At 39.4% G+C, this 23,748-nt stretch overlaps 1 protein-coding gene and 1 pseudogene across 1 annotated transcript in view; one reads left to right on the top strand and one right to left on the bottom strand.

Moving 5' to 3' along the window:
* Positions 1-8,551: 8,551 nt before the first annotated feature.
* LOC129647751 (histone H3-like centromeric protein A) lies at positions 8,552-8,953 on the bottom strand (annotated as a pseudogene).
* A 6,964-nt stretch (positions 8,954-15,917) lies between these two features.
* Positions 15,918-23,748, top strand: part of HNMT (histamine N-methyltransferase) — a 44,900-nt gene continuing 37,069 nt past the window's right edge. Inside the window, exon 1 of the mRNA XM_055572702.1 lies at positions 15,918-16,197. Coding sequence (XP_055428677.1) covers positions 16,061-16,197 — 137 coding nt within the window. The 5' untranslated portion in view covers positions 15,918-16,060. The remainder of the gene's footprint in view (positions 16,198-23,748) is intronic.

Here is a 23,748-nt window from a genome sequence, read left to right as displayed (position 1 = left end):
GGTCATGTGTGGATGTGAGAGTTGGACTGTGAACAAAGCTGAGTGCCAAAGAATTGATGCTGCTTTTGAACTGTGGTGTTGGAGAAGACTCTTGAGAGTCCCTTGGACTGCAAGGAGATCCAACCAGTCCATCCTAAAGGAGACCAGGCCTGGGTGTTCATTGGAAGGACTGATGCTGAGACTGAAACTCCAATACTTTGGCCAACTCATGCAAAGAGCTGACTCATTGGAAAATACCCTGATGCTGGGAGGGATTGAGGGCAGGAGGAGAAGGGGACGACAGAGGATGAGATGCTGGATGGCATCACCGACTTGATGGACATGAGTTTGGGTAAACTCCGGGAGTTGGTGATGGACAGGGAGGCCTGGTGTGCTGCAATTCATGGGGTCGCAAAGAGTCAGACACAACTGAGTGACTGAACTGAACTTGAATTTTATGCTAAGAAAACAGCCTGTTTTTAGCCTATCAAACATACAAAGTACATCTGTTTTAATTATTATTACATTTTTTTTTTTAAGCAAAAGGCATACTGAGCAAAATTGACTGAATGACTGAACTGAGCTGAATACCACTGATCTGTTCTCTGACTCTACCGGATTTTTAAATGCAGAAATGAAAATTTCCTACCTGGATGGTAAATGTGGTTTCCTTCTTTTCTCCACATTGCATTACCTTTGGTCTGGATTTTAGGTTGTACTCTAGTTCAAAGTAATAAAGTTCAAAGAAGAAGGATTGCCTTCTAAAGCATCCCTATCATTGTTTTGGCAAATGCTCTTCTGTCTGGGTGCCAGAGGAAGGTCCTAGGGGTGGTGATACATTGTTTTTGGCAAAAATGAACATGATCTCATAGAAAGGCCATTTTCAGCACAGAATTGCAAACCTGGTATAAAATTAGAATTGTTTCTCAATGAGAAACAGCCTTTGTTAACAAATTCTTTCAGGAGAACCCTAGGTTTGATATAACTTTTAATTAAGTTTCTCAAAAGCTGGAGCTCATTTATTCTTCCCTCTGTCTGCCATCTAACTGCAGTGAGAGAGCCCCGTTTTCACTGAGACCTTGCTTTGAATTCTAATTCCAATTTGAGTTTTTATATATAATTTTGGTTCATTCCATGGGTTTTCTAAAATTATTTGCTTGACTATCATCAATATTTATCTCTCCTTCTCCCTCCATTTTCTCTATGAAAATCATTCTGGATAAGGCTATTAAGGAGTGTGAGCTCTCTCTTCTCAATACTGGATTACAGTTAGTATTTTAAAACCAAATTAAACAAAATGAATTCCCTACACAAATGAAATTTCAACATGCATTCATTTCTTTTCCTGACTGGAGATAAAAAGCTGATAACATGAGACTTAAGAGAATGATTCTAGCAGTAATATTATGAAAAACCGATGAACTTTTCAGTGTTTATCTGACTAGAGAAAGGCTAAATACTGTGAAAAGTTTTAATCAACTTTGGAATTCCAACCAGTGTTTCCTTTGGCATCCAAAAAATTAAAGGCAGACTATGAAACGGAGCAGGCATTTGTGGAAGGTAAATATCACTCTGTGATCATTTTTTAGGGGCGTGGGGTGGGGGGGAGTGGTATGATGTTTCAGAGGCAATATAGCCCACACATGTATTCAGAATTCTCCAAAGCGAATTTCCAAAGGAACTAAATTAATACCATATACTTTAACCATCTTTGATCCAGTCTACATTTTGCTGCTGCTAGAACTGTCCCAATTTGAAGTATTTCTTTGGACTAACAGAACAGAGAGATTTCTTATGTACTTTGTATACACTATGCCTCCTCCGTAAATCATGTGTTTACTGATTGCAAATTTCACTTCACTGCACAAAATGCATTCAGAACTGTTAACTCGGAAATGTAACAGCAGTTGTGTTTATGGGAGGCTGCCTTCTAGCTACTGAAACTGGCTGAAACTCTGTGTATAAAGTCTGATTACAAAACTTCCTGGGAAAAGAGCTAGTTCCTCAGGTCCTGTAGGTAACGACAACTCTTAGAGGCCTATATAAGAAATAATAAAAATAGACTTTGATGCTTTTTGGTTTTAAGCAGCCATCTTGATAAACAGATCTTAATTATTTTCTACTGCCTGAGAGCATATGGGTAATTACTATAATCTCCTTATGTTTTCCAAATAATTAGTGCATTATGATGGTATCATTTATGCTTAAAAATGGAAAATAGCTTGAATTTAGTGAAAGAGGAGCACCAAAGAGTCAGAGAAGGAGGCATACAGAGGGCTAAATTTCTGAGAAGTGGCACTCTGCTTTCCCACCTGAAATCTTAGCCACAACCTGAAATCTTAGCCACATCTCTGAATGACAGGTTTAAAACCCAAGTGATCTTAAGAATTTTATAACCAGAAGTGGAAGATGGGTCAAGCCCAAATGATTTAAGTACTTGCACAAAGTCACACATGCAGTTAGTAAGCAGAGTTGCAAGAAGTAGAACCAGAAGTCACATGCTGCTCTACTTACTAACTCTGGGTGCTAGAGAAGAAAGGGACTTCTTTTCTTTCTTCTCTGGAACCTGGCTGGCTCTGAAAAGTTCAGAGAACAGACCAGTACCAGGGTTCCCAGCCCACTGACGGCTCTTTCTGATGAACTTACTGAACCCTGACAGATTTCCAAGAAATACCAACCAAATATCCCCCTCCTAAAACAACGACAATCTTCCTTATGACTGGAGGGAATTAATAATCACATCTCAGCTCCTTAGTTTTAAAATTTTATAATTACCAGTCTTCTTTTGACCCTGTAAGCTATAAGAACTATAATAGTTTCATATGATATATAACATATGTAATAATACCATAACAGTTACAATAATACATAATACAATGAAAATAGGTTTTATTTTCGGCCGATGCCAAAGAGGAGCAGCAAAAGCTCCTGCAGCGAGCTGCCCAGCAGCAATTTTCAAGATTTTACTGTGATTATCTGGCATTCATTGAGCATTTTAAAAAATATTTTCTTGAAGTATCCTTGATTTTAATTGAACATTTAATATGTTCTAGGTTTTATACCATTTAAAAAAATTTTTAACTCTCACAATAAATTGATCCAGTAGACACTTGTGCTAATTATTATTGCCTGTTTGCTGTCAGATTTACTTCTGGTTTTTCCCCTGCTCTGTGCAATACTGAAAGGGGCTGAGTCCTACAAGTTACATCACCTAAGCTTTCCTACCAACTGGTTTTCAGTTAGTTTTAGTAAAGAAGGAAAGTGATAAAGATGAGAAAGTAGAAAGAGGAGAGATGCTGGGCATTTCTGCCCATTTGTTTCAGCTTCAGGCAGCATCTTTAAGAGCACCTGTGTCCCCTCCATTGTTCTGGCTTTTACTACATAGGCTGGGCTCCAGGGCTTTGGTAACATGCGTTCTCCCTTCATCCCTCCAACCCTACAGGTGGTAGGAGCTCATGGTGGGGTATCTCAGCATCTCAGTTGGCCATTTCAGCTCTCCTAGTACCTTTACAATTAGCTCCCAATATTGAAAATTTCCTCTTTCCTTGTGGCTCAGATGGTAATGAATCTGCCTGCAATGCAGGAGATGGGGGGTTGATCCCAGGGTTGGGAAGATCCCCTGGAGAAAGTAATGGCAACCCACTCCAGTGTTCTTGCCTAGAGAATCCCATGGACAGAGGAGCCTGGTGGGCTACAGTCAATGGGGTCGCAAAAAAGTTGCGACTTTCACTTCACTTCACTTCACTTCACTGGACCTCTTGACATGGATTCTGTTATTTGGACTTCAATCTCATGATTGTCTTCATCCTATAAATGAAGGCCATGAAGGTTGGAGAAGCCTGTCTCACACCAGAGATTGTACCATGTGTTAGACACTGTGCCAAGCACTTTTATACAGTATATCTCATTTTCACAAAATACAGTGAGGTAGATATTATTTCTATTTTACAGACAAGAAAATAAGGCTCAGAGAATATAAATAATCTAACTAACATCTTACTATTTATAAGCAGACCTGAAGCTATGCTTGTAACAGAGCAGGATCCTACAAGGTCTGCCCAGGGCAGACCCCTCCCCTATATCCTCTGTCTTAGCTCCTCTCTGAAATACCCAGATAATAGTATCTCATGCATAGTTACTGAGTTTTTCAGATGCTAAAAACCGAAAGGAAGAAATCAACTACTTGATGATCATAAACATATAGCTCCCAGATCTACTGGCACTCACCTAGAGACTGATAATGCTAACCCTATGACACCACCTTGTTACCTCATCAACCAATCAGAGAACTGTGCACAAGCTGGTCACGTACCCTGGGGACCCCCCCTCCCACCGACACCTGGCCTTTGAAAAGGCTTTGCAGAAACACTTCAAGGAATCTGGGGTTTGGGGAGCCTGAGGCACCAGTTTCCTCACCTGGCTTTGCTCCAAACTCTGATGTTTCAGTTTATTTGACCTCACTGTGCATCGGGCACATGGACTTATATTTGATAACATACTAAGATCAGCCTCTAGATCATGGTGAGCATACAACCAATTAATTAAGATACGCCTGAAGATGGTACTACTTTTTCCAGAGTCTGATTGATCAAACTCTTCAGTAAGTTCATGCTGCAGGCTGGAAAGGGAGGTCTTTGCTGCATTAGCCAAATCAGCCAGTTTACCAAAAGGCTGTCCATATCACAGGTCTAAAAGCAGCTATGTGCTGCTAATTGTTTCACAATCCACCCTCCAGGATAAAAAGTATTGATTCCTTTTGTTTGCCAATTTTCATAGTGTAAATATTCCTAATACGGCTGATTTTAAGCAACAAATGTGATATCAATCAGCTCTTGAGATTCCTGAAACTCCAACAATAAACTCCACCACTCCAATGGCTAAAGGAATAAAAGGTATATGGCTAGTTTTTGTTGACTTCGTTCTATTAAGCACATGTATTTTCAGATTAAGTCAGGAACTAAAAGGATAAATTGATGAATTTCTATTCTTCAAAAGACATCATCAAAAAATGAACAGCACACCACAGACTGGGAGAAGATAGTTCATGTATACACATACATTTATAAACATATGATAAGATGCCTAGAATATAAAAACAAATATTGCATAAATCAATAAGAAAAGGGGCAAATAACACAGTTTTAAAAAATGAACAAAAGACTTTAACAGGCTCTTCATTAAAGACTATATCCAACTCTTATGGTTCACAAGTATTTGAAAACACTCAGAATCATTACTCTGAGGGAAATGCCAATTAAACCACTATGCAATATTGCTATGATATATTCCCAGAGGGTCAAAGCAATAGTGACGGGTAATACCAGGATGCAGAGATGAGAATACCAGGATGAGGATGTGGAGAAACTAATATCCTCATATTTTGGCAGTGATTGTGGACATTTGCAAAACCTTGTTGCAATGCCTCCTACAACTAAACACGTGCTTACCCTATGACATTTTAGTCATGGTAACAAAAAAACATGCCTATCTCCATCAAAGACATGTACAAGAATGTTTCTATCAGCTTTATTCATAATAGCCCAAGCCAGAATAGCCTATATATCTATTAAGAGAAAAAAGGTTTAAAAATTATGAAATAGTTATACACTATAATGTCTAGCATTAAAAAAAGAATGAACAGCTGAAGCCCCACCCCCACAAAAATATGGGTGAATTTTAAAAATATGATGATGGGCCAAAGATGCCAGACATAAAAGAATACATTCTGTGTGGAGCTTTCAAATGAAGTTCAAGAACAGAAAAAACTAATCTATGGGGATAAAAGTCAGAATGGTGGTTATCTAGAGTAGGGGGATAGGCAGTATTATTGATTATAGGCAGTAGTTAGAGACCTGGGTTCGATCCCTGGGTTGGGAAGATCCCCTGGAGAATGGAAAGGCTACCCATTCCAGTATTCTGGCCTGGAGAATTCCATGGACTATACAGTCCACGGGCTTGCAAAGAGTCGGACATGACTGAGCAACTTTCACTTTCAATCTTCTAGGATGTATACATCCATAAGATTTCTTCAACCTGTACACTTGAGATTTAAGTATTTCATTGCATGTAAATGATAACTTTGATTTTTTAATAAAAGTAATTTTGGGACCCCTTGGGCAAGCGCATCCTTTTAGTCTTCGAATCATTCACAGCCAAGGTCCCAGGTGGAGGGATGTTTTAGCTCAGAATATTCTTGAGCACGTGTCCCTGCATCAAATGCCAGAGAAGTTTGCTTACCACGACTGCTCTCTTTATAAAAATATCTCTTAGATGAACCTTAACCTTCACTAGATCCCTAATTCAACATGAGACCTAAAGCTTAGGGTCACTGAGTCAGTAACAGAAATGATCTGTATTACAGACTCAGGGAAAGCATGTTGGATGAGTTGTATTATTTTATGTTTTTCTTTCTTTCTTTTTTGGTCAATTATCCAGTTCTTGATAATTTACCAGGTTCTAAATACTTACCAACCTCTGTCTTTGCAAGGAGATCTAGACTTTTACAGGTGACTTTTAAAATTGTTGGTTTATTAAATAGGAACTAAGTTATTAGACTATTTCTTCTTTGTCTTATCTGATTATCACCCTTAAACATTTTGTACAAGCTTTATGTCTCTAGAACATCACTCTTTACTCATCCACAGATTTTAACATTATTTGTCTGCACAAAAAAACCCTCTTCCTATTAAGTAATAATTCCCCAAATATTTCTTCTGCATTATTTTGTTTGGTTTATTTCATCTCTAGGTATTGTGGACCTTTTTTTTTTTTTTTTCTGTTATAATTTAATTAAAACAAAACCATGTTAACAAAGTGTGATTGAAACAACTGTGCCATTAAAAATAAGACATATGACATATCATCGCTTCTGTGAGCTTCAGCAATTTACATTCATAAAATATCGCCAATTGTTACCTAGTCCAAGTTCGGTCAATAACTGGGAGGTGTTTAGGCAAGGAATAAGTTGCTTTTTTCAGAAAGTCAAGCATCTGAGAAGATGGCAGCGTAGGGTCCTAGAGTGTCATCTTATCAGAGTCTGGGTGCTAGTTTCTTTTATAGAGCAAAGAGGAGGTGAGGAAGTAAAGTAAAAGCCTGGGGGAGGGGACGTGTTAATTTCTTCTTTCCTGTAGCCTTTCACAGACAGGCAAGGTCAGAAAGTCTCCCTGTGAGCTGAACAAAGGGACTTTAACATTCAGGTAGAGGAGCAGGGTTCCCCAAGGTCATCATGTAGGCTTATAGCTATAGACAGCATCTTTTTTTTTTTTTTTTTGTATTCATAGATAAGCTTTATTCCAATGCTTACATAAAAATGAGTTGATGTCGAACAGGAAAAGGTTTTTACAAAGGGTTAAAATTTATCAAACAACAGAACTTGGTCCTTCCCTTTAGTCTGAATTCAGTTGGCTGACGCATCGTTTTTAGTATCCGCCCTCACTAATCATTCTCATCACACACAGTATCTAAACGTCTTCGGGTGGCACTTCCTATTTCCCTGGAAGTCTCTTAAACTGCTTTCAGTTACAAGAGAAGGGCAAGGATTTTATCGGCTCATACTCTACTCACTGGAGGCAAAGATACATCCCTCAATTCTCTTGTTTAAATTGTGGTTGTTGGCAAAGTGTCCAAATGAAGAGTTTAATGCTAACACACAAAGAACACAGTATAATCTATGTATAACAGTAACTTTGCTTCAAATTTTTTTCATTAAGAATTATTTTTATTATCTCTCCACAAGAAAGTTATAAAAATACCTGTAAAACCATTGAAAAGGCTCTTTAAAATCCTGGAATGAAAAATTCTGAAGTATAAATTATGATGCATTGTCTATGATTTGCAAATAAAGAATAAAATAAATTCTACAAGTTGGAATTTCTGAATGATTTTGGCAGGAATTTACCAGAAGGAGCCAGAATATCAAACCTTAACAATTTTCTATTTTCATCCCAACTGAGTTTTTGAAAAGCTGTATAATCTGTTGACAGGTACAGTCCACATACAAACTTGCTTCTGCCAGTAATGATGAAGTCAATCTGAAGAACAGAGATTTGTACGCTGGATGCACCAGGCCCTTCCATGCAACTGACTGGTTTTCTCTTATTTTTTTTCCATCATGTTTTAAATAAAAGTAAATATATATATATATATATATATATATATATATTACATATTACATATATATATTACATATATATATATATGGTAAAAAAATTTAAATGGTACAAGAAGATTTAAAATAATCAGTAAATATCCTTTTTTCCCATAACCTAGAAAATCTGATGTCTTCCAAATCATCAGTCACATGAATAATTTGCAAAGTGAAGTCAACCTTAGAGTCTCTTCATCTGAAAATTATTCTCAGGATTTCTGGAATGTGTTGATTCTTTCATATATTACCTCTGTTGCGGAGGAAAGCCATGCAGTCTTCTTCTAAAAAACAACTAACTACGAAAGCAACTCGCACGCTCTGCTTCGAGAGAGCAAGTCCAGGCAACACCTTGTATTCCGTGGATCTGGTCCTGGCTACAGGCAGAAGCTCTGGTATCAACCAGAGACTCCGGCGGGTGGCCAGAGCTCAGCCAAGCCCTTCCTGAATGCCTCGGATCCTCCGGTCCAGCTGCACATCCTTCGGGAAGAGCATGACGCGGCCGGCCTGTAAGGAGAGGAGATAGGCATCCTCGAAGAGATGAGCTAGAAACGCTTCTGCCGCCTCTTGTAGGGCCAACAGGGCCTGGGCTTGCCAACTGAAGTCCACACAACGAGTGAATTGAACACATATTTCTCCTGCCAGGCGGGAGAAGGGGGTCTTTCTTAATAGCAGGTGTGTGGTCTTCTGAAGAGTTCGGATCTCTGTCTCTGGCGAGCAAGTGGACGGGAGGACGGGCCTAAGGACAGGGGGCTGGCGGGCGGCGGGAGCCGGGCTCGCGGGGTGCCTCCTTGGTGTTTTGGGCTTTCGTCTCCGGCGGCGCAGGCCCATGGTGGGCGCGCACGGCTGCGGCCCCGCAGCTCCTTCTAGATTTTCTGGGTACTGGGGCAGAGGCTGGGAGGGCCGGGGCTTCCCGGCCGCATGCCCTGGCTGGGTGCTGTTCGAATTGCCCGCACCCTAGACAGCATCTTTTTACTGATTATAGCAACAAAAGTAACAAAAAGTGAAAGTCCTCAGTGTCCGACTCTTTGCGACCCCATGGACTATGCAGTCCACGGAATTCTCCAGGCCAGAATACTGGAGTGGGTACCCGTTCCTTCTCCTGGAGATCTTCCCAACCCAGGGATTGAACCCAGGTCTCCCATATTGCAGGTAGATTCTTAACCAGCTGAGCAACAGGTAATGGAAAGCAAAGGTTAAAGTAAAAGAAACAGATCTAACAGGGAGTCCGATTTTGTGCTTACCTGTTTCACAATGACATCTTATATAAAGTCAAGGGCTGCCTATCCAGAGACTATCTTTAGGTTATCAATTATTGACAGTCTTTTGATACAGTGGCTGTACTAGCTATGAATCTACTTTTAATTTCATGAGCCCACAATATTTTTTTTTTTAAGATGAAGACTAATCAGGACTTCAAGGAATATTAAAGTTCATCTAGTTCACCTTCTTTCTCCACATTTACATATAACACAGAAAGTAGGGGAGGAAGCTTACATCATTTATCCAGTGTTGTTTAGTTAGTAAGGGGTTAAGCTTGTATAGCACTGAGTCTCTTGCTTTTTGGCTTGTTTCTATACTCATGAGAAATTTAGCCAACTGTCCTGCTGAAACTAAGATTCCTGATACCCATTATTTTTGCCTGAAAATGCCAATCTATTTGAACTCTAAATTTTTATGTACTATGATTTCCTGATTTCAAACCTCCATTCAAGGCCACTGTTGGCAACTTACTTGCTGAACTTCAAAGAAACAAACACATCAAGTGAGCCAATCAATCTGTATAAAACACCTTCCTCCTCCTTTCTTGCCAAAAGAAAACAAAATGGAACTCTTCTAACTGTTTGATTATGATAATTTAACAATATTACCATTGTCATATACATATATGCTAGGCTATGCAGCATATTACTAAGGATAGGATAAGAAGCCAGTCCAATAATAATAGTGTTCAGAAGACTATATATCAGGGTGAATGGAGAACCAAAGAATTCTATGTACAATAAAAATGGATCAAAATTAGAATTTTGCTAATGTTTATTCTTCTCTTTTGTTCCTTTTTCTGGTTTTTTTTGGTATATAAAATACAGACTGATAAGAATAAACAAGGGAAACCCTTTGCTTTTTGACCTAGCACAGAGAGTATTATATTAAGAGATAACTGGAACAATACAGAATTACTCCACTTTTTCTTTGTTCTAACTGTCTCTACCATGGAACATAATCTTCATGTTGGAAAGGTACAAAAACAGTGAGAAGTAATATGGTGTAATTTTTAAAAAATGATACATGGAGTTCAACAACATAAATTTGGATCCAGACTCTTCTTTCATGAATTATATGATCTCATACAACTTATTTGCTCTGAGTTTTGCTTGATGATATCAATAGTTCCATCCCCAGAGGGTTCGGAGTATTAAGTAAGATAATGCATGGAAGGCACTTTGACACAGTAACAGTCCAAGGAGTGGTAGGTAATAGGGGACAGAAGCCCAAAGTAGGTTAAAAAATATCTAAGAATTCTAAATTTAACAATCTTTCAAGGCCTTGAAGAATCAGATCCCAATGTACTAAAATAATTTCTAACAGCAATAATGATGCTATTGCCACCAATCTTTGAGATGTCATGGCAAATGACAGATTACTAAACTGCTTGCCCAAATTTTCAAAAAAGAGGGGAAAAGAGGGTTCTCAAAACTTATTAATTCTAACCAGCAACTAGATGTTTTAATCTCCACGACATTCCAATTGAGTTACAGATTATGAAATGGATATTCTAAATGCAGTTTTAAAAGGAAGTTGTGATTGCTAAAACCAGCATTTAGTCAAGGGCAAGTCATGTTGAAAGCAACAAGTTTTCCTCTTTTTTTCTTGGAGGGGCTAAATGCCTAATCAGAGAAATGCCACAATGTATCTGCATTTCAACAGGGTATGTAAGAAAGATTTCAGAAACCTTTAATATGCACTTATTAATATCCAGAGGGAGCTATTAAAATACAGTACTTTCTAGATTATTTGTCATAGTGCCTTTCCCCACTTCCCCACCCCCCCCCCCCCAATCTGTAGAGCAGCTGAAAGAAATTAGGTTAGGCATAACATTGTAGAGAAACACAAGTCTAGTCTATCTAAGCCTGGACAGTAATACTTGCACTGGTCAGGTAGTCTTTGAGATACTGTTTATCTCCAAACATCATTTTTAAAAGAAACTCTGATAAACTAGAATATGTCCAAAGAGGAGACCAGCATAATGCATTATATAAAGCTATATACTTTTAAAAATGCAATATATTATAAAGAAAATAATTAGGACGTGTTATGGACTCAATAACACTTATTAAAGCTCAACATTCAGAAAACTAAGATCATGGCATCTGATCCCATCACTTCATGGCAAATAGATGGGGAAACAGTGGAAACAGTGTCAGACTTTATTTGGGGGGGCTCCAAAATCACTGCAGATGGTGATTGCAGCCATGAAATTAAAAGACGCTTACTCCTTGGAAGGAAAGTTATGACCAACCTAGGTAGCATATTCAAAAGCAGAGACATTACTTTGCCAACAAAGGTCTGTCTAGTCAAGGCTATGGTTTTTCCAGTGGTTGTGTATGGATGTGAGAGTTGGACTGTGAAGAAAGCTCAGCGCTGAAGAATTGATGCTTTTTGAATTGTGGTGTTGGAGAAGACTCTTGAGAGTCCCTTGGACTGTAAGGAGATCCAACCAGTCCATTCTGAAGGAGATGGGCCCTGGGATTTCTTTGGAAGGAATTATGCTAAAGCTGAAACTCCAGTACTTTGGCCACCTCATGTGAAGAGTTGACTTATTGGAAAAGACTCTGATGCTGGGAGGGATTGGGGGCAGGAGGAGAAGGGGACGACAGAGGATGAGATGGCTGGATAGCATCACTGACTCCATGGACGTAAGTTTGAGTGAACTCCCAGAGTTGGTGATGGACAGGGAGGCCTGGCGTGCTGCGATTCATGGGGTCACAAAGAGTTGGACACGACTGAGAGACTGAACTGAACTGATGGACTCAATATTTGTGTACCTTCCCCACCCAAACCATACACTGAAATCTTGATTCTTTAAATGATTGTACTTGGATGTGGGGGGTTCTTTGAAAGGTGTTAGGTCATGAGGGTAGAACCCTCACAAATGGGATTCATACTCTTAGAGAAATTTCAGACAGCTTGCTTATTCCTTCTTACGGGTAAAGATGTAACAAGAAGATGGCTGTCTAAGAACTAGGAAATGAGTCCTCACCTTACATGTATCTGCTAGGTCTTGATCTTGGACTTTCCAGTCCCTATTTCACGAGAAACAGGGGCTTCCTTGGCAGTCTAGTGGTTATGAATCTGCCTTGCAAAGGTTTGATCCCTGGTTGGGGGACTAAGATTCCATGTGCTGTGGGGCAACTAAGTCTTCGAACCACAACCACTGAGCCCAAGAGCTACAACAGAGAGAAGACTATGAGCTGCAACGAAAGATCCCAGGAGCCAACTAAGACTCAACATAGCCAAAAATAAATATTTTAAAAATGAATTATGAGAAATAAATGCTGTTGTTTAAGTCACTCATTCTGTAGTATTTTTGTTAGAGCAGTCCAAATGGACTAAGAATTACTATGGAAGAGACTTATTCCATAAGTCAATTTCAAATTTTTTAATGGGTTAGTTATACGGACAAGGAATTAGAATCATTCTGTTTAAATAACCAGAGATAAGAGTGTTATGTAGAAATTATATGGAGGCAATGTGTGCAGATTTTGGCTGAATATAAAGACTTTTAAGAGCATTGGTCTTGGGATTTGACAGACTGGAGTTACAAGCCTAGCCTACAACACCCTAGATACACTGAGTAAAGGGCCCAGCCCCTCAGAATCTGTTTTCTTATCTGCCATGTAGGAACATTCACAGAAGGACTACAAAGTAAAAATCTTATACTGAATTAAAGTTCAGGCACATTAGCAGTCAATAAATGGAACTCTGATTGTGTTAATAACAGTTAGTGTTGTCCAACAAGAAAAAGGTTGAAGAACCTCTGATTATGGAAAGCATCTTCAGAGTGAAAATGATCAAGCACATTTTTAATCATTTAAAATAACTGAAAGCCTACTGTGAGCAGCACGTGTCAGACAGAGTAGTTGTGACACAGTTTCTACCTCTCTGAACTAGCAATCACATGGGGAGCAGCCAGGGAAACGAGGCAAATACATTAATAAACCATGACACAAAGACAAATGCTATCAAAGTTACAAGAGGCTCAGAAATTAAGTACATGAGTGCTAATCCTTTGGAGGGAAATATGGAAGGCTTCATGAAAGTGGTAGCTTCAGGAGAATGGGAAAAATTTTCGTGGGTGGGGCAACAGAAGCAGCAGCACTTTATATACAGGGAGGATCTATTATGAAGAGAGGTCCAGGCAGGCAAACACAGGGACATAGTCAGATAAGCAGCAGAGTTTGCAGAGATCCAATGCAAGTCTCAAGAAAACTGAAACATAAATCTAAATTATTTGGAGGTGGGGGTGGGTCACAGAATGAGTCTTGGACTTGGAGATCAGTGAGGAGACAGACAGTAGATATCTGGGGGGAGAGGAGTGACTTTATCAAAACTGTGCTTTCAAAAACTGAATCTGGCAGTGACAATAAACTTGGCTAGGATCTGTGTGACTCCTAGTGCAGGAAAGCCAGTAAGAAAAATAGCACAACAGGTTAAAGAAAAGGGTAGGGGGGAAATCTCAAACATGGAAGCAATGAGAATGGAGAGGAAATCCTTAATGAGTCACATCTGTAAAGCAGGTTGTTGGGGAAGATGTGACAGTAAGTTAGACAGTGATGGCCTCAAGTGAAGTTTTAGTTAAAGGTAGTTTTCAGTAGGAAGATCAAGATTAAGGTTAATTTTTCTCAGCAGAATAGCACACAGTAAACCCTTATTAAATATTTGTTCAGTAGATAAATTACTGAATGATCTAGATTGAGGTCTAAATAAAAGAGTGGAAAATGGTAATAGATGAATTAAAGCTTGTGGGAGTCAGTATGAAGAGGGTGAGGCTGGCTGCAGAGAGATGGGAGTTAAGCAGTTACGTGTATGGAGGGAGGCCTAGGAGCTAGATTAAGGGTCTGCTTACCAATGCAGGAGATGCAGGAGACAGGGGTTCATTCCCTGGGTGGGGAAGAGCCCCTGGAGGAGGAAATGACAACCCACTCCTGGGTTGTCTAATACTCCTGTATTTTTGCCTGGAAAATTCCATGGGCAGAGCAGCCTGGAGGGTACAGTTCACGGTGTCACAAAGAGTCAGACATGACTGAGCACAAGCACACAAGGACAACCAGAGCCCAAGGATCAAATCCAGGCCAGCACCTGATTTTGTGCAGCCCACGAGCTAAGAATAACTTTTGCATTGTTAACTGATCAGAAAAACATCTGAAGAAAAGTAATATTTGGTGACAAGGGAAAATAAATATTAAACTCAATTTTCAGTGTCCGTAAATAAAATAACTGCTTTTTGGTTGTTTTATTATTGCAGAAAGGACCAGCCTGCCCCTTAAGCAGTACTAACATGCTAAAAGGACTTTATAAATATTATCTATATAAATCTCACTACAACCTATGAAACATAACTCATTCCCATTTTACTGATGAGCAAACTGAAGCTTGTATTTCACTAAAGTTCCCACAGTTCATTCCAGACTTCCCAATCCCCTTGGATAAAAGCCATGTCTCTAAGTAGTGAGACCATGAGGTGCTTATAAAAGAGGGTTGAGGAGTGTGCTGAATGCTTACAGGGCAGCTTTGGAAGAGAATCAGAAGAGGAGAATGGTTTAGGCAGACACATTTCTAAGACTGGTGTATGAATTAATTTAATTCTCATAACTGCTCCGTGATTTGGATTCTATTATAATTAATATCCCATGCTGGTATAGGGGTGGCCTTCTTAAAGATCATTTCCTAGATAAAAGGCTCAAACACTTTGAGTCTTTTGACAGGGGACACCACATGGCCTCCAAAGACTCATCCAATCCTGAAAGCCTAGAATCCCTTGTTTAGAAGTACTTAGGGAAGGTTTCCAATGGATTGAAGTGTTCCAGTGTCCTGCATTCTTCCCCTGCGACTGGGCTCTCATACTCCTCATTCCCAACTCCACCCTCATCCCCCAAACAGGCTTCTCAGAACTTTCAGTTAATTTGAGGTTGGCTGAAACATTCACTTAGGGTTTTGGTATAACATTTCATGGAAAAACCCAAATGACCTTTATGGCCAACCCAAAAGCTCTGTTCCTGAATCACAGCAAACTAAGCAGCACCTGATGAAATGGGGCAGAGTTTAAAGTTTAAATGTGCTGGGCTGTGAAGGCAGGAAACTCTCCTACAGAAAGCCTGGAGGCAGATGACAATCTTTTGTCAAAGATTCCCCAGCTGTCTCTAGAAAAGAAGGAAGGCCTTGAACTGGCCTGTTTCTTCTGTCACTGTTGTTACCGCTTTGGTGGCCACTTTCCCACTGGGAACTGCTGCCAGAGCAGGAAGTGATTTGAATGTTGTCTGCTTTTACAACATTCTGAATTTGAGTTTTAAAGCAAGTTTCAGCAGTGGATTTACTGCTCTGTGTCACCACCTCCTTTTCTTCTAAGATAACTGTGGCCTAAAATAAATAAATTTATATTTTAAAAAATTAAAAAAAAAAAAAAAGATAAATGTGGCCGGGTGAAGTCTCAGGGGCTAAGTCCTGTGCAAATACTGATTTAGTATCAGCTTTTGCACACCCAGCCTTGGCAGCACTTTCAATTCAAAGCAGGCCTGTTGTGGGGTTTGGTTTGTTTTGTTTTGTTTTGTTTTGTTTGGATAGAACCCGGTAGGGGGGTGAGGAGAGAAAGAAGGAACTAGGAAGGGAAAGGAAGGAAGTTAAACGTCCCTTCCCTCCCTGTCTCTCAGAAAACCAAAAATGGCATCTTCCATGAGGAGCCTGTTTACTGACCACAGCAGATACGTTGAGTCTTTCCGGAGGTTTCTCAGCAATTCCACGGAGCACCAGTGTATGCAGGAATTCATGGACAAGAAGCTGCCGGGCATAATAGCAAGGTAACAGCAGCAGAAAACACAGGCCGTCTTTTGTGCAAGGGACAAGCCTGGGCGCGCTCTGTGCAGTGATAGATGGGTCATGCCCGGCCGGCAGGCTGGGCTGCGGCATAAGGGGAACTGATAGCAGCTCGGCTTGTCCCCAAGCGGCCCTGCGCCCCTGCTGCCGCGTTTCAGTGAGCCGATCACTAGAAACATTCAAAAGCTCTGATTTGTGCGGATTTCAAGCTGCTCCGAGATAAGCGTTAACCCTTTGAAGGCACAAATTCACGTTCTTATGGGAAAAGATAAGATCCAAATCTTTGAGATGAGATTTTTTCGGCTCTCCTCCAAATTTTATGTTTCAAAAAATCCCAGAGTCTAGTGTTCTTTGAATTAGAATCAAATAATTACGAAATACTGTTTACCCCTGGGGATTGAGTGGATGCCTCTCAATTCTTCTAACACCCATTTAAATTCATTTTCCATGTCCATTATCATAGTTACCACTCTCCAAAAGAAAAATTGTCTTTTTGCTTTCAAGTTAATATTAACAATGTGGCCCTACCTAAGCATTTTTCCATTATCAATGAAACTCACTAGTTCTTATCCTTCTGGCAGACTGCTTTTGTTTTTTGTTTGGTGATTAATGTGTTCAATTTGTGCCAGAGCTGATAAGCATTATGAGAGTAACAGATTCCACATGGTAAAGATAATCAAATTATCTATCTGGGGGCGGATTGCTGTAACCTGACTCTGCTTCAGGAAATAATGATGGAAAACTGGGAAAAATGACTGTGGATCCAATTTGCAATAGCAAAAACAAAAACAAAAACAACTGATATTTTAGTCTTTCTGTTGGATTTTTCTGTTATAGGCCTGAAATTCTTTAACCAGGGCAGTTAAATCTGCCTGACTAGAGAAGGCATTGTGGGATGTATAATTTATGGAATTTTGTTTCCTTTTCTATCTTTTATTTGTCATGGTTCGGTTTTCAATTTTTTTTTTAACTGAGTGTTATATATTTATAAATAATAGGATAATAGGACTTCCCAGGTGGCGCAGTGGTAAAAAAATCCACCTGCCAATTCAGGAGATGCAGAAGACACAGGTTTGATCCCTGTGTGGGGAAGATCCCCTAGAAGAGGCAATGGCTACCGACTCCAGTATTCTGGAAAAATTCCATGGACAGAGGAGCCTGGTAGGCTACAGTCCACAGAATTGTAAAATGTTGGACATGATTGAGTGACTGAGCACACATACAATAGGAAAATAAAGCAAAAATCAAAGCAGACAGCAAACAAACAATTTTCTATCCAAAAACAAATTATAGTTTCTTTGGGTCTTTTTGCTCATTTCCAAAATTAAAGGTAATGAGTTGATTTCTGAGTTCTTTTGCAGTACTAAGCATCTGTGTTCTAGTCTGTGGTTATGCAAATCCTTAGTTTACTTCAGCCATCAGTTTGGTTTGAAGACATATGATGGATGCATAGAACATAATGAATGATGACCCCCTGTCCTGTCTTCAAGCGTATACAATCTAACTGGAAATACCGAATGTGAAATCTGTGAACTACTGAAGAATTTTCAAAGGCGTAACTAAGTTTGCCTTATAGTGGTAATATCCAATTAGAACTCATCTGAATCATATTTTTTTAAGCAATTTTTTTCTGAAGGTGATGTGAAATGAGAGTTAGCTAAAGGACTTTCAAAACTGCTACTTAAAGTTGTTTATCCGTTATCAATAGGCAACATGTCTGCTTAATTTTTCATTTTTATTAAAGCAAGATGTGCTCATATTTTTAAAAGTCAAATGATTCTGAAAAGTTTACAGTAACAACAACAAAAATAGTGGTTTCCTGCCTTCACCACTCTCATTCCTGATTCATGCTCTCTATAGAGACAATTACTTTCAACATTTTGAAATCATTTAGTTATTTCTTATGGAATTTTCTTTCCTAATTCTAAATAACATGTTATTCTCTTCCTTAATTTTAATGTATTAAAAGTGCTAAATAAACATGCACATCTCTCTCCCCACCATGTCAATACAATATATATATGTACATATATAGCATGTATATATATGTGTGTGTTTATACATGCATATATACCTTACATATGTCTAAATTTTTATTAGTTTATATCATATCATTTTGTCTGTACATATTATTCATAACTGAACAATGCATTTATACTATCATTACATTTCATTTCAAGTATAACTTTTTGTTTTTCCTAGAGTTACCTATTGATTTTAGTTTATATTCTTAGTTTTCTATGTACCTATCACTATTTATACCCCAAACAGAAATATTAATCTCTCAATATATTCCAACAGATCAAGTAATCTGTAAATTTTTTTTCATGGGAACACTGTTTCTGGACTTCTCTGTTCTTTTTTTTCCATTTTGGCTTGATTTGGTTTTGGCCTGATAAGGGAATTTATTTCACCTTATAGAAATTCTCTTCTCCTCTCTCTAGTACTAAATTCTCTGATTCTGAATTCCATGCTGTGTTTTTCTTGGTTTCTTTAATCTTTTTCCCCCCTGCTAATCCTTTAAGGGCTTTCTAAGAAAGAGTGCATGGGAAGTAATGCCTTCTCTCTGCTCATCTTTGTTAGAGTTAGTTAGGGTATAAAACTCTGCACTGAAAATGATTTTATACCAGAAATTTAAAGATATTTTTCCATGGTCCTATAACCACTAGAGGGCTTCTCTCATAGCTTAGTCGGTAAAGAATCTGCCTGCAATGCAGGAGACCCAGGTTCAATTCCTGGGTTGGGAAGATCCTCTGGAGAAAGAAATGGCAATCCACTTCAGTATTCTAGCCTGGAAAATCCCATGGACAAAGGAGCCTGGCAGGCTACAGTCCATGGGATTGCAAGAATCAGACACAACTTAGCAACTAAACCACCACCATAGCCACTAGGGTTACTACTGAGAAACCTAATGCCATTCAAATTCTTCATCTTTAGCTTGTGACCTTTTGCTACTGTGTTTTGTTTTTGGTTCCTTTCTAGTATCTTCTCATATCTAGTATTCAGAAATTTTAAGATAATAATTTATGGTGTGGGTGTTTTTCACCCATTTTTGTGGGTAGTCCCTGGGCCATTTCAATTAAGATTCAGATCCTTCAGTTCAGGGAAGCTTTGGTATTATTTAATCATTCCTCCCCTCTTTTTTTGTCTTTCTGGGACTTTTATTCATCAAACAGAGGACCTCCTAAATCAATTCTGTAATTTCCTTATGTTTCCAGTTTCTCCCAATTTTATCTTTCAGCCCTCTGTTGTTCAGTATTGTGTTTTTAATTTCCAAGAATATTCCTTTTTTATAGCATCCTGTTCATCTTTCATAGATAGTCTACCTTCCTTTATCTATTATAAAATTTTCCTCGGCTTTCTGAATGTTTCTTCTGAATTTGCCTTTTCTGCTTCTTTTGGTCTCTCTGTCATTGCTTTCCTGGTAGCTCAGTCAGTAAAGGATCAGTCTGCAATGCTTGAGACCGCCTGCAAAGCAGGAGACGCTGGTTCAATTCCTCTGTTGGGAAGATCCTATGGAGAAGGAAATGGCAACTCACTCCAGTATTCTTGGTTGGGAAACCCCATGGACAGAGGAGTCTGGTGGACTACAGTCCATGGGGTTGTAATGAGTTAGACATGACTTAATGACTAATTAGGGGAGCTCCCCAACTACCTGATAAGCCTTGGTTGTCCATCCAGTTAAATATGAGGCACTAAAAATTGGTTCAGAACCTCTTTGTGTACATACTGAAATAGTCTGTTGAGCAGCTGACTCGTAGTAATTAGATGTGGACTTAGCTCTTGATGGAGGATTCTCAGGTACCAATATAGATAAGTTTATCAGTGAGATGGGTTATTTCCTCGGGGAGGAATTATTCAATCACCTGTCTGGAGGTAGAGCAGATTGGGGAGGGCTATAGTATATAGCTATAAATAGTGCTTATTGTTGTTGTCGTCATGAGCACATCATGAGAAACGCTGGGCTGGAAGAAGCACATGCTGGAATCAAGATTGCCGGGAGAAATATCAAAAACCTCAGATATGCAGATGACACCACCCTTATGGTAGAAAGTGATGAGGAGCTAAGAAGCCTCTTGATGAAAGTGAAAGAGGAGAGTGAAAAAGTTGGCTTAAAGCTCAACATTCAGAAAGCAAAGATCATGGCATCTGGTCCCATCACTTCATGGGAAATAGATGGGGAAACAGTGGAAACAGTGTCAGACTTTATTTTTCTGGGCTCCAAAATCACTGCAGATGGTGACTGCAGCCATGAAATTAAAAGACGCTTACTCCTTGGAAGGAAAGTTATGACCAACCTAGATAGCATATTCAAAAGCAGAGACATTACTTTGCCAACAAAGGTTCGTCTAGTCAAGGCTATGGTTTTTCCTGTGGTCATGTATGGATGTGAGAGTTGGACTGTGAAGAAAGCTGAGCACCGAAGAATTGATGCTTTGGAATTGTGGTGTTGGAGAAGACTCTTGAGAGTCCCTTGGACTGCAAGGAGATCCAACCAGTCCATTCTGAAGGAGATCAGCCCTGGGATTTCTTTGGAAGGAATGATGCTAAAGCTGAAACTCCAGTACTTTGGCCACCTCATGTGAAGAGTTGACTCATTGGAAAAGACTCTGATGCTGGGAGGGATTGGGGGCAGGAGGAGAAGGGGACGACAGAGGATGAGATGGCTGGATGGCATCACTGACTCGATGGACGTGAGTTTGCGTGAACTCCGGGAGTTGGTGATGGACAGGGAGGCCTGGCGTGCTGCGATTCATGGGGTCGCAAAAAGTTGGACACGACTGAGCGACTGAACTGAACTGAACTGATTGTTGTCACATGTAATGCATTTAGATCCTTGCCTGGAAAATAGCAACTTTTGAATAATTCTTAGGTATCATCATACTATATGAAATGGAATAATAATAGTATCTAACTCACAGAGGTGTTGTAAGAATTCAAAGGGTTAATTCATTTTAGATGGCCGATGAAAAGTGTGACAGTGTTAGTTGCTCAGTCTTGTCTGACTCTTTGCACCCCCATGGACTGTAGCCCACCAGGCTCCTCTGTCTATGGGATTCTCCAGGCAAGAAAACTGAAGTGTATTGCCATTTCCTTTTCCAGAGGATCTTCCAACCCAGGGATCGAACCTGGTCTCCCACACTGCAGGCAGATTCTTAACCTTCTGAGTTACTAGAGATGGCCAATCAGTTCAATTCAGTTCAGTTGCTCAGTCATGTCTGACTCTTTGCAACCCCATAGACTGCAGCATGAATGCCAGGCCTCTCTGTCCATCACTAACTCCCAGAGCCTACTCAAACTCATGTCCATTGAGTCAGTGATGCCATCCAACCAGCTCATCCTCTGTCATCCCCTTCTCCTCCCACCTTCAATCTTTCCCAGCATCAGTGTCTTTTCAAATAACTCAGTTCTTCACATCAGGTGGCCAAAGTGTTGGAGTTTCAGCTTCAGCATCAATCCTTCCAATGAATATCCAGGATTGATTTCCTTTAGGATAGACTGGTTGGATCTCCTTGCAGTCCAAGGGACTCTCAAGAGTCTTCTCCAACACCACAGTTCAAAAGCATAAATTCTTCCATGCTCAGCTTTCTTTATAGTCCAACTCTCACATCCATATATAACTGCTGGGAAAACCATAACTTTGACTAGATGGACCTCTGTTGGCAAAGTAATGTCTCTGCTTTTTAATAAGCTGTCCAGGTTTGTCATAGCTTTTCTTCCAAGGAGCAAGTGTCTTTTAATTTCATGGCTGCAGTCACCATCTGCAGTGATTTTGGAGCCCCAAAATATAAAGTCTGTCACTGTTTCCATTGCTTCCCCATGTATTTGCCATGAAGTGATAGGACCAGATGCCATGAGTTTAGTTTTCTGAATGCTGAATTTTAAGCCAACTTTTTCACTCTCCTCTTTTACTTCCATCAAGAGGCTCTTTGGTTCTTTGCTCTCTGCCATAAGGGTGGTGTCATCTGCATATCTGTTATTGATATTTTCCCCAGCAATCTTGATTCCAGCTTGTGCTTCATGCAGTCCAGCATTCTCATGATGTACTCTGCATATAAGTTAAATAAGCAGGGTGAGAATATACAGCCTTGACATTCTCCTTTCCCAATTTGGAGCCAGTCTGTTGTTCCATATTCACTTCTAACTTGCTTCTTGACCTGCATACATATTTCCCCACAAAGGCTGAGGCAGAACCTTGTTTGGGTGTCTTCTGAGCAGGTATGGGTCAGCAGAGGACTGCTGTGGGGGCAGGGGCTTTGGGTGCAGTAGACCTGGTTATGGCATAAGCCTTCTTGGAGGAGGTCACCATTAACCCATCATAGAGCCGCCAGAACTTACACAGGACTGGGGAAACAGACTCTGCAAGGGCACAAACAGAACCTTGTGTGCGCTAGGACCCAGGAGAAAGAAGCAGTGACCCCACAAGAGATGGCCAATAGGCACATGTTAAGATGCCCAACATTACTAATTCTTAGAGAAATACAAATCAAAACTAAAATAACGTACCACCTCACACTGATCAGAATGACTATCACTAAAAAGTCAACAAATAACAATTGCTGGATAAGATGTGGAGAAAAGAGAATCCTGCTACACTGTTGGTAGGAATGTAAGCTTGTGCCCCCACTATAGAAAATAGAATGGAGGTTCCTCAGAAAGCTAGAAACAGAATTATCATATGATTCCAGCAATCCCACCCCTGGGCATATATCCAGACGAAACTGTAATTCTAAATGATGTGTGCACTTCTATGTTCAGAGAAGCACTAGTCACAATAGTTAAGACATTGAAACAACCTAAATGTCCATCAACAGATGAATGGCTAAAGAAGATGCGATGTATATACACAATGGAATACTACTCAGTCATAAAAATGAACAAAATAATGCCATTTGTAGTAACATGGGTACAACTAGAGATTAAATTAAGTGAAGTGAATCAGAAGAGAAAGACAAATACCATATGAGATTTCTTATATGTGGAATTTTAAAAATGGCACAAATGAATCTATCTATGAAACAGAAACCGAATCGTGGCCATAGAGAACAGACTGCTGGATGCCAAGGGGGAAGGGATTTGGGGAGGGATGGAGCAGAAGGTTGAGGTTAGCAGATGTAAGCTTTTATAAATAGAATTCATAAACAACAAGGTCATATAGCACAGAGAACTATATTTGATATCCTGTGATAAACAATAATGGAAAAGAATATAAAAAAGAATGTATATATCAACATATAATTGAATCACTTTGCTCTATAATGGTAATTAACACAACACTGTAAATCAACTGTATTTCAATAATAAAAAATTTTCATATATGAAAATGATTCATATAAATGATTCAGAAAAATGATTCATATAAATTACTTAGCTGTGCTTAGAACAATAATAAGTTGGGTACTTGTCATGTGCAGACACATTTCTAAAGGATTCACATAAATTATGTCACTTAATCCTCAGAACTCTTTCAAAAAGCAGATACTATAATTATAGCCCTATATGGTAGGAGGTATTATTATCCTACTTCTTAGTAA

Source organism: Bubalus kerabau, chromosome 3 (assembly GCF_029407905.1).
Source record: "Bubalus kerabau isolate K-KA32 ecotype Philippines breed swamp buffalo chromosome 3, PCC_UOA_SB_1v2, whole genome shotgun sequence".
NCBI classification, from domain to species: Eukaryota; Metazoa; Chordata; class Mammalia; order Artiodactyla; family Bovidae; genus Bubalus; species Bubalus kerabau.
Note: the sequence above shows the minus strand (reverse complement) of the source record. Positions and strands in the feature narration are given on the sequence as shown.